Source organism: Protopterus annectens, chromosome 5.part0, assembly GCF_019279795.1.
Source record: "Protopterus annectens isolate FY-2018-M chromosome 5.part0, PAN1.0, whole genome shotgun sequence".
NCBI lineage: Eukaryota > Metazoa > Chordata > Ceratodontiformes > Protopteridae > Protopterus > Protopterus annectens.
Window position 1 is genome coordinate 378,552,990 of NC_056735.1, and position 12,388 is coordinate 378,565,377.

Below are 12,388 nucleotides of genomic sequence, written 5' to 3' on the forward strand. Positions count from 1 at the left end.
GAAGTTCACCATAGTCTACAAAAAGTCCTCCCTTCAACCCACACCCAGAACCTAATGTTCCAGGACTACAGATTGGACACCAAGAAAATGTAGGCCTGCCTACCTCAGGTAAAGGTGCAAAGCATTACCATTTTCTTCCCCTCCATCTACTTCCTCAACCCTTGCTCAGCCAGGTAACTTCTAAGGACCCTGGGTTTTATGACAGCAACCATCCCAATGCTGCCTTTAGCCAGGTTGCATATGAGGAAAATTCAGTGGTACCTGAAAGTGATGTGGTCCCAACAATCTCCTACTCTAGATACAGAGATCCCTTCATACCTTGTCTGAAAAAAGATAGCCCAGGTAAAGCTCAACCCAGCGCTTCCAAAAATGTACACACTCCTTGGATGAGGCCTTGGCAGCCTGGACAGTCATCCAGAAAGTCCTGGGTGAGTGGCAGCCCAGTCTCAAGAAGGAGCACATCAACCTTGAAAGTACTGAGGGTCCTCATCCAAGCACTTCATGTTTTCTCACACATCTGGAAAGCAGGCCCTCTTGCAGTATTCAGACACCACTGTTATGTGGTACATAAGTAAGCAAGAAAGGACCAGATCATACCAATTATGCAGACTAGCTCAGTGTGCTTGGGACCTAGCTACCCAGAGGAACATGTGCCTACTTGCTGTGTACATCCCATCACAGGACAGTGTTTTAGCAGACTTGCAGAGCAGGTCCATCAAGGATCCTCACTAATGGCACCTAAACGGACAGGTCTTCCTGGACAGTCTTCACAGGTGGAACACCTCAGATTTATTTACCTCAGAGGAAACTTCCCTTATATTGCACCAGATCTCATTGCCTCTCAGCCTGGAAAACAGATGCATTTTCCTTTCAGTGGACAGGGAAATTAATTTACACTTTCCCTCCACTCCCATTAATTCCAGAAGTATTACTAAAGGACCAAAAAAAAAAAAAATAATCTTACTGGTGACTCCCTTTTGGCTAAGGCAGTATAGGTCCCCTTTCTCTTTCATCTGGCCAGAAGCAATCGCTTTGAATTACCATATAAGGTGGATCTCATCACACAGCAGAAGGAATTGCTACTTGAACTGAACCGGTAGTCCCTAATTCTATGCCTATAGATAATAGGGTTCTGATCACTTTCAGACACCAGTTTTTGGAGGATATATTGGAGGTTCTCCTGGAAGCATGGAGATCTACCACTTGAAAATCCTACATAGTGGAATGGAAGGAATTTTCCTTCTAGTGCCATATCGGCATTCAGGACCCTACAAAGTCAGAGATTCCTCTTATCCTGAGGTATTTGTGTGAACTTGTGAATAAAGGTCTGGTGCACTCCTCTATCAAAGCCCACCTGTCAGCTGTATCTTTCTGACTTCCCCTCACTCCACATGTTATGTCCAGGCTGAAAGTCAAACAGTTCCAGAAAGGGGTATTATATCTAAGACTTTCAAGGAAGCCCATGCCCCCTCCGTGAGACCTCAACTTCATAATAGAAAAGCTCACTGTGCCACGGTTTGAACCAGCAGCTTCATCATATCTCATATTCAGCACCTGTAAAACCATCTTGCTACTCAACCTCACTTCTTCTAGGAGAATGTCAGAACATCAGGCATCCACATCCGTTCCATCCTTTATTTTTCACAAGGACAGGGTGTCCTTAAGAATTAACCCCTCTTTCTTGCCTAAGGTGTTGAAAGTGATGTCCCTCAATCAGTCCATCAACTTGCCTACTTTCTTTCTCAACCCACAGAACCAGAGGGAAAGACTTCTGTACTCCCTAGATGTACATAGACAGCTGTGATTTTATTTGGATAAAACTAAATCTGTTCATAATTCAGACTGTCTAATGTATGGATGCCAAACTAGGCTAGCCATTATCTAAATAAACCATTGCAAGCTTGAGCTTGCAAGCTTGTTATGAACACAATGGCAGAACGTTGCCCACGTGCCCTTGAGCTCCCCCTACCAGGGCAGTGGCATCCTCAGAGGTCTTCTACAAAGGGCTTGATGCCAGGACAATCCTGGAAGCTGCCACCTGCTCTTTTGTGCACACTTTCACTAAACATTACACAATTGATGCCTTTTCAAGATCCAGAGCTGCCACCTCTAGGCCAGTTCTCTCTGGAATCTTGGACAGTTGTTCCCACTGTTGGCCATCCTCCCTTCTGTTCCCTTAAGCTTTTGGAATCACCCATCTGTTTGAAATATTGCAGCAGTGTGGTCTCTGTAAGCCTGTAGTACAGCTATATAAGAAGTTACATCAACAGTAGATGTCCTGCTGATCACTGCTACAGAATTCCTTCCCACCTTCCTTCCCCATTTTGGATGCTCCTCTGTTCTTCTCTTACTGTCCTGTCTACAAGACTGTAGGACTGAGGGGGCACCTCTCACTCCCTGCTTGGCCATTCCTAGCTGTCCAGTCTCTCTCCAAAGTCTTCAGGCTGCTGTGTTGGAGATAGTCTGAGGATCTATGCTTATACGTCTGCCTATATACCCCTATGTTTTGTGAGCTGAGGTCATATGTTGGATGTGCAATCCAGGGAAGGTTAAGCATTGGTACTCTGGCTGAACATTAGCAGTGAAAACCCATCTGTTTGGAGTACTGCAACAGTGCAAAGTAGGACATCAACTTTGATAAGTTCTTACACAGCTGTACTTGTTTTCTTTTTTTTAGTTGTTGTTTTGACAGGGTGTGGACATGTAGATTTTGTACTCCTAGCTATGTCCTGTCATGGTTCAGCCTCCGTTTCTCAGCTGGCATGAAAGCTCTGAAAATCTTTGCATCCAAACCTGACTTTTTAAGATAGTTAAGCTGTTTAATGGTTTGGGTGTGTGGAAGATGCCCTGAAGATTTGGAAGCTTGGCTGGTTGTTATATATTTGGCAGGATATAACCACATATCTTAAGCTACTGTAGCAGTAGTCATTTAAGCATGTACTGTTATAGTAAATTTACTTGCACAACTGTACATGTGGGCTTTGAGAATTTGATAGTATTAAACCTTACTAGCTGTTTAGTTTTGTGGATTTTTGGTAGATTTTATTTTTGTTATACACATAACAAATGTTTGTTGGGGACTACTATCCTTAATATATGCATACTTTCTATTTTTTTCCCCTTGTAGGTTGCTGGAGCAGTTGATTGTTTCTTTACAGTGGGGAAGACCACAGACTTATTATCCTTGTGGACAACCTCAGAATACTGCTGAGCTGATCTTGGCAAATCAGAAACTGGCTAAGTCGGTTCATTCTCATCTTCTTGGCAGTGTAAATTCCTTCCCTTCTAAAAAAGCATCTGCACCAGTAGAGCCTTGCAGCACACCTGCAGAGAAGATGGCTGAAATGGTAAATTCTTTTGTGTTTTTAACAATGTTGAGCTGATGTGTGTATAATTTATATCCTGAACCAACAAGATAAAAGACAAACAAATGGAAGACCAAATAAACTGAAAATGTTTACTAGAAGATGACTGTGAGCAAAGCAGATTACAGGTGTCTAGTAGCTGTGAAACTTGCCTTCGCAACACGCTTCTGAAATGCATACTACTAGTTATAAGAATACCCACTCATAAAACACAGTTTTGAATTTGGGTTTTAAAACAGTTAAGTTAATTTCTGAATAGGTTTTGCTGTAGCATCACTTCTGAAGGATGTCCAAGGCTAACAACTTTGCAATTCTTTAAGAAAAAAACTTAGAGAAAAGGGACAAGTGTAAGAAAAATGAGGAAGTGACTGACAGCTTGTGTTTCCAGGGTCTGATGAATAGTATTAGGTGTGGCACTTTCACAAACGTGGAGCTCATTTTGGTCAAGGCCTCCAGCACAGCCAATTTGCAGGTGTCCACACCTTAAGTTTCTGGCATGTCCTCCCATGCCAGCACTTCTGAGGTCCTTTCAACTCCTGGAGGCGCTCCAGCATCCAAGAGCTGGGTTGTGATTATAGAAAAGGAAAGCAGGATCCCTAAGATATTTTTACATTAGGATGTTAAAGGCAACCACGTTGAGCTTTCCATACCTGTCTCATGGAAGGCACAAGGCACCAAAAGCTAAGCAGGTACGCACCAGCTTGCCTTGACCTAGCCCAAGCTGTACTTTGCTCCAACTCCACCCATTCATGTAGCATTATTGGATACATTAATTTAGCTGTCTGAAACCCTAATGATTTATTTAGATTCAATGGGCCTGTGTTAGAAACTAAGTCTGTGTCTGGAGCCCCACCTAAGAACAAAAGTAATGGTTCTGAGTCAGCTGGCTCTGAGACTGCTGAAATAGCATATGTGGGCTGGTTCCCATCGTTTGAGACCATGGACTGTCACACCGAAGACACGTCCACTACCTCCCCACCAGAGGAATTTTCCTTTGTAGATGCTCTTTATAGAATGTAAGAGATTGTCCATTGGGATTTCCATGTGTACTCTGAAGCCCATCAGAGGGTATAGGGCCTTTAAGGGTCTCCCTGAAAATAGGCCACTAGCTGTCCACTCTAGTGCTAGGTCCTGCAGGATGGCTTTTTTAATGCATCAGTGGAGATGGACTCCCTTCCATGTGCTTTCAGGAAACATGATTGGTTTGATGGGGTCAAGGATTCCCATAAATACCAGTACCAAAAAACTTTAGCTGTGGTCTCCCTGGATCACAGCAAGGAAGCAGATGTTCTTCGTGTTTCACTGTTGCAGTCATCACATTTGGGTTATCCTGCCAGGGGTAGCCCTCAGTCAGTCTGAATACCAGAGGCTTAGTATTTCGGTATCCGTTGATGTCGCTCCAGGACTGATGGCAGGTTGTCAGTGGTATAAAATCAGGCAGCTGACAGCATTACATCAATCTTTCTTGCCGAGGAGCCCGAAGCAGATGCAGTTCGCAGGAGTGCCGGTCGGCCACTACCTGAGTTTTCGTTTCCAAATTGAAGTTGAGGTCTTCTAAAGCTAAGCACCCCGTTGGGGGTCCTTTTTTCTTGCTCTAACTGATGTCAGAAAAAGTTAATAATTGTCTTGCCTGTGGAAAGCAAATATCACACCGGGACTTCCATTCTTACTGCATCACCTGTTTAGGCCCAGACCACGACGTCCCTCGCTGTTGCTTTTGTGCTTTAAGTACCAGAACTATACGTCGCCGGGCCCTTATTGTAGCTAGATATTTTCACTGTCAGTCCTCTAATTCCGATATGACTTCGGTAAGCCATCTGACTACTGATCTTCTGAAAAAACATAAGGATAAAGACAGAGACAAACCACACAGGTCCAAAACAGGTCCAAAACTGCCGCTGACGCTTCCGCTAAAGTAGTAGTCAGTTCTCCAGTCCTCAGTGAGGAGCTTTCGCAGCCCCTGATGCCTGTTCTGTGGATTCACGGGCCGCTACAGAGACCCTTTCGGAGTCCGGTATGTCACAAAACTCTTCTTCGACTAAGGATCCAGCATATGTGTCTACCTTGGATGGGTCCGGAGCCGCTGAGCAGGCACCATCTTCCAAGGAAGTACTTCGCACTACCGATACTCAACACAGACCGATGACTTCTTTCGCATCTTCAGTTCTTTCTAAAATTACAGAGTTTCTAAGGCCCAGGGTATGAACTACGACCAAAAAAACGATGACCCAAGCTCAGGCACCTGCTTCCTTACCGCCATCTCAAATTCTTAAAATGGTGGAAGACCTTATTGTGCTTATTAGGGGAAGCCAAGGCTACCCCTTCAAAAGAAAAAGAGAATTGTCCCCAGTAGATTTATCTGAACAGGAGTCCGATGACTCTGATGCCATGCAACCCCTCTCTGCTTGTGAGGATTATGATGCAGAGGAATCTATTCCTTCTGCCTCTCCACCCAAGGATTTTTCATTTGGGGAAACCCTTCATACTTAAGGGAGCATTTCCAATGGGAATGTCAAGACTATCCTCAGTCAAAAAGGAGACTTGCGGAATTCTTAGATTTACCACAGCACAGACCTTTGGCCATTCCTCCTGTCCTGGATGTTGTGGATGATGTTTTTATGGAATCCAGTTTGACTCCTGACACCCTTCCTCCTGCTCCCAGGAAACCTGACAGCTACTACAGAATCCCTGACTCTCTCAAATTCCTTTTCAAAAATCCTACTGCTGACCCAGAGGTCATCTCTCAAGGACCTAAAGGAATTAAAGCAACCTCAGCTAAGAATCCCACCCCCTCAGACAGTGATTCCCGAGCTTTAAACAGATTGGGTAAAAAAGTATACACCTCTGCTACTCTTGCTGTTAGAGCATTAAATTGCCAGTTTCACATGCCAAAATAGCAGCATACCATGGAACTCCTCGAACAAAAATATCTTCCTTTCCTGCTTGTGCAGAAAATAAAGAATTACAAGAGCTAATGCATTCTGCAAGTGAAGTTACTAAGCACACCTTGCATTGTGGCTTTAAGCATCTTGCAGGGCAGCAGTCACTGGTTCTGTCCTTAGAAGGCATGATTGGCTTAAGGAACAGACCTTGCCAGACCATGTCAAATCCCAGTTATTGGACGCACCATTGAACAAAGGCAATTTATTTGGCACCAAGGCAGAAGAGGTCTTAAAAAAGGTGGAAGAAAAAGCTAAATGTATGCAGACAGTTAAAGACTTCTTACAGGTCCAGCCTCCAAGGTTCAGTAGGCATTGCCCCTCCAAGAACTGGTCCTTTCCTGGCCCCTCCAGGCCAGCTCAGCCCAGACCCAGGGGAAGCAGACCCCCCCCCGACAGCAGCCCCAGGGAATGCAGAGATCTAAGCAATGGAGTTCCTCCTCTTCAAAAACTGGGAGTGCAAAGCCCACCCCCTTTTGGTAAGAACTCTTACACTTACACCCTTTACCTCTGCCCACCTGCTTGTGCCCCTAGGAAGAAAACTCTCCTTCCATACAAGCAACTGGGCCTCTATTACCAACGACTGACTGATGGGTCCTCCAACACAGTGTCGCAGGGATACAAATTTTATTTCCACACTCTGCCAATGCCAAAAGCATTACCAGATCTTCCTCCAAACCAGTGAGCAGAGGCCAAAAGAAAGTCCTTTCCCTGCTCTGCATGAGGGCAATACAGCATGTTCCTGCAGAACAGATAGGCCAAGGTTTCTATTCCAGACTCTTCCTGGTACCCAGAAAAGAGGGCACCTGGCACCCAATCCTCGATCTGTACATTCTAAATACCTTTCTGGTGATAACAAAATTCAAAATGCTCACCCTCCAGCAGCTTCTTCCTATGCTTTCCAAGGATGCTTGGTTAGCCACCCTAGACCTAAAAGAGGCCTACCTACACATCCCAATTAGGGAATCTTGCAAGAAATACCTACGTTTCAGGGCAGGATCTATGCACTTTCAGTTCTCTGTGCTTCCCTTTGGCTTATGTACTGCTGCCAGAGTTTTCACAAAATGCCTGGCTCCAGCCATTGCTTTTTGCAGACAAAAAAATATTCAAATTTACCCCTACTTAGATTGCCTGATTCAGGCAGTCAGTCAAGAAAAGCTGTTACAGCACCTGACCTCTGTAAAGGACCTACTGACCACCCCAGGGTATACTATCAATGAAAAGAAATCAAAACTACTCCCACACAAAAAATTGTATTCCTGGGAGCAAGCCTGGACATATCATCCCAGATGGCATTCCTTACTCCAGAAAAACAAGCCTACCTGACAGGCTACTTCTCTCAGCTAGCCACCAGAACCCAGTTATCCACAAGGAAAATCCTGCAAGCTCTAGAGATGTTCTTCGTGTTTCACTGCTGCAGTCCTCACATATGGGTTATCCGGCACCCGGTAGCAGTCAGTCGGCCCGAGTACCAGAGTCCTTGGTATATGACGTCAGCTGCCACCTGTTGTAAAACTGATGTCATAACATCAGGTATAAAGGGAGGCAGCCAATGCCATTTCCTCAGATGTTCTTCGTGTTTCACTGTTGCAGTCATTACATTTGGGTAATCTGCTTGCAGGTTGCCCTCATTCGGCTTGATTAACAAAGTTTTGGGTCCTGCATCAGTTGCTGTCCCATCTTCCATGATGTCAGGTCGTCAGTGGTATAAAACCTGTAGCAGACGCCATTACATCAGTCTTTCTTGCCGTGTGGTGCCCGAAGCAGAAGCAGTTTGCAAGTGCCGGTCGGCCAACTCCTGAAATTTTCGTTTTCGAGTTTTCAACTAAAAGCTAAGTACCCCGTTGGGGAAACTTTCCTTACCGATGTCAGTAAAAGTTAATAATTGTATTACTTGTGGGAAGCAAATACCTCATAAGGATTTTCATTTGTACTTTATTCCTTGCCTAGGCCCTGACCACAACGTGCCTTGCTGTCGGTTTTGTGCTAAATTTAATCAACGCCCTATTAAACGTCTGTATATTTTTGCTTCTAAATATTTTGGCTCGAGATTTAACTCTCTAGACATGTCAGTTAGCAATCCGACTACCGAAATACCTAAAAAATGCAAGAAAAAGACAGACCGTCTAGGTCCAAAACCGACGATGAAGCTTCTCCTAAGCCAGTCACCGGTTCGCCTGTACTCAGTGAGGCGCTTTCGCAGTCCCTGATGCACACTACTTTTGATTTGCAGGCCTCTACTGAGACCCATTCTACTTAATGCCATGAGATGCATTAAGTATTGAACATGCGGATGTCTCTACCTTAGATGGGTCCGGAGCCACTGAGCAGGCACCGGCTTCTGAGGGTATTTTCAGGCTTAAAGATTTGTATATTAAACTGACAACATCTTCAAAGGCCAAAAACTACTTCTATGTCTAAAAAAGCGATGCTTGGGCCATGTGTACAGGCCCCAATACCTAAGAAACAAATTATCAAAATGGCTGAGGATTTAATTACCTTGATCAGGGGTACCCATCTCCCTCCTGCTAAGAGGCGTGGGCAATGCACTGACTATGAATATTCAGATCAGGTTTCTATTTCTTCTGATTCCTCTTCTGATCAAGAATTATCTATTCCCACTTATGAGGACTCTGATGCAGAAGATTCCATCCCTTCTGCTTCTCCTCCTGAGGACTTTTCTTTTGGAGAAACTTTGCATACCTTAAGGGAACACTTTCATTGGGGGAGTCAGGATTTCTCAGAATCTAAAGAGAGACTTAGGGATTTCCTTCTTCTTCCTCAGCATAGGCCTTTGGCTATACCTCCTGTTCTAGACATTGTTGATGTTTTCTCAGAGTCCAGTATGACTCCTGATTCCCTTCCTCCGGCTCCTAGTAAGCCAGATAGATATTACAGGGTTTTTGACTCCCACAAATTCCTCTTTAAAAACCCTACTGCTGACCCTGAAACCATTTCTCAGGGTCCCAAGGGCGTTAAGGCTTCTACTGCTAAAAATCCTACCCCTTCTGATAGAGATTCCAGGGTGCTGGATAGATGGGGTAAGAAGGTTTACACGTCTGCAACCTTGGCAGTCAGGGCTTTAAACTGTCAATTTCATATGCTTACATATCAACAGCATGTCATGGGTTTACTTAAACAGAAAATTATGTTGATTTCTGACTGTGTGGAAAATAGAGTTGCAGGATTTATTTCTATTCAGCTGAACAAGTAGGAAAACCTACTTTGCAATGCATAAACCAAAAGTTCGCAGAGTAAAACAATGGCAGGAAACTCAGATATTCAAATATTCAAACGTTGCAGAGTATTAACTTCGTGTGGATTGCTTTTTTGTTTAAATACTTTGCAATGCGGTTTTGATTCCTTGGAGGCTTCTCGCAAGGCTGCTGTTACTGGATCTGTGATAAGAAGGCATGCTTGGCTCAAGGAGCAAAATCTGCCTGACCATGTTAAAGCAAAATTGTTGGATTCTCCTTTACAACAGGGCACTCAATTTGGTAATAAGGCTGAAGAAGTTTTGAAAAGATGGAAGATAAAGCTAAATCTATGCAAACTGTAAAAGATTTCCTAGAAGTGCAGCCACCCAGGTTCAGTAAGCACTGGACTACTAAGAATTGGTCCTTTTCAGTTCCCACTAGAGCTGCTCAGGTCAAACCCAGACATTCCAAAGGCTCCAGGTTTCAGTCGCAAGGAAACTTATAGAACAAAGCAATGGGGTGCCTCCACCTCCAAATCTGGAAGTAACAAGGCACCTTCCTACGGTAAACAGTCTCAATGACTTTCCACTGCAATCACCAAGCACTTATCTTTTGGCGGCCCCTTTCGGGGTAAAACTGGCACTTCATGCACGAAACTGGCAACTGATTACCCAGGATAAATGGGTTTTAAACATAGTATCCCAGGGGTACAGATTTCACTTCCACACATTGCCAATCCCAAACGGATGGCCAGATCTGCCTCCAAATCAGTGGGCAGAGGCCCAGAAACAAGTTATGTCCCTCATGACTATGGGGGCTATTCAACCACTACCAGAAAAAGAAAAGGGACAAGGTTTTTATTAAAGACTTTTCCTGGTAACCAGAAAAGACAAATCATGGCGTCCAATTCTGGACTTATCCATTCTAAATACATTTCTGGACATTCCAAAGTTCAAGATGTTGACTCTCCCAACAGTTACTACCTATGCTAGGCAAGGATGTCTGGTTGGTAACTCTTGACTTAAAAGAGGCTCACCTGCATATCCCAATCAGGGAATCTTGCAGAAGATACCACCGCTTCAAGGCAGGCTATTTGCATTACCATTTCTTTGCACTGCCCTTTGGCTTATCTACTGCTCCCAGGGTCTACACAAAGTGCCTGGCACTAGTAATTGCATTTTACAGGCAAATAAATATCCAAATTTATCCATACCTGGATGATTGTCTAATTCGGGCAGAAAACAAGGACACTCTTCTAAAACATCTGGCGTTTGTAAAAAGGCTTCTACTTGTCTAGGGTACACCATAAACGAAAGGAAATCACAACTGGTACCCTCTCAAATAATTACATTCCTGGGTGCAAGCTTGAATACAACTGCCCAGTGGACTTACCTTACGCCAGAGAAACAGATTCAATTGATGACTTACTTCAAACAGGTGGCCACAAAAACCCAGCTGTCTGCAAGACAAATTCTGCAAGCTTTGGGGTTCGTGGCCTCCTGCATTCTTCTAATTCCATATGCAAGACTGCATATGAAGAAACTTCAGTGGTACCTAAAAAGCTTATGGAGTCAACATTGTCACAGCTTGGAAACAATGATTGCTATCATTCCTTGCTTGCAGCCAGAGTTCCTATGGTGGGCAGAGGCCTGCCACCAAAACAAGGGACTGTCATTCATTCCACCCCCTGTCGCCCAAACCCTGACTACAGATGCATCACATTATGCTTGGGGGGGGGGGGTGCATCTGGCAGGGAGATGCATTCAGGGCCAATGGAGCCCAGATCAAATGCACCTACATATCAGTCAGAAAGAGATGCTAGCTGTACAGAGTGCTCTGACAGCCTTCAAGGACCATCTTCATCCAGGACAACTACTGATAAAGACAGACAACACCACAGTCATGTGGTACATAAACAAGCAGGGAGGTACCCATTCCAATTCATAGGTCCCTAAATCCAATTCATAGGTTAGTACTAAGCTAACTGCCCTTGAGAGCCATTTAAGCCTAGCCAATTATCCATTGTGAGACTCAAACCCTGCACCTTGTGTTTGTAAGGCAAACACCTTAACCATTAGGCCATCCTCCCAACCTACCCCCTTTGCAGACTACCCCATTTGCAGACTAGCCATGGCATTTTGGAACACAGCCTTGACTTATCAAATACATTTACAAGCTCAATTCCTGCCAGGAAAGCAAAATACTCTGGCAGACTAAGCAGAAATCTTTTGGAACCACACAAATGGAAACTGGATCCACAAATCTTCAGCATGTTGACACGCAGATGGGGGAGCCCAGACGTAGATCTTTTTGCCTCAGCTCAAAACTATCAGTTGGACAAATTTTGTACAAGGATTCATCACATAAAAACTTGGAAAGTAGATGCTCTATCCTTCAGCTGGAAAAACCTATCAGTCTATGCCTTTCCTCCTCTTCCTCTGCTCTCCAAGGTCTTACTAAAAGTCAGACAGGAAAAGCCAAAAATTATTCTGATTGCTCCAAACTGGCCTCGCCAACACTGGTACCCGCTCCTATGCAATATGTCACACCTTCCTTCGTGGTACCTGCCTCAGACACCTTACCTACTGTCTCAACAGAACTATCAAATTCTGCACACTCTGCTCCAAACTCTGAAACTTGCAGCATGGCTAATCAACTAATTTCACCAGTTACATAGGTTCATAGGTTCATAGGTTTATACTAGGCTATCTGCCCTAAGGCATTTATAAGCCTAGCCCAAATTTTTCTGGCTTACGCCACCCCTTATATGAAAAAATGCTGTGCCCATTAGTTTGTTGTGCCTCTGTCCAGCAGTGACACAGAGATGATTCCCGGGGTAAACCTACGATCTCCCATCCACAGGTCAAGATTTCTCTTGAACAGAAGG

At 44.3% G+C, this 12,388-nt stretch overlaps 1 protein-coding gene across 1 annotated transcript in view; it reads left to right on the forward strand.

Moving 5' to 3' along the window:
* Positions 1–12,388, forward strand: part of BLZF1 (basic leucine zipper nuclear factor 1) — a 385,310-nt gene that overhangs the window by 289,078 nt on the left and 83,844 nt on the right. Inside the window, exon 6 of the mRNA XM_044072350.1 lies at positions 3,128–3,347. Coding sequence (XP_043928285.1) covers positions 3,128–3,347 — 220 coding nt within the window. The remainder of the gene's footprint in view (positions 1–3,127; positions 3,348–12,388) is intronic.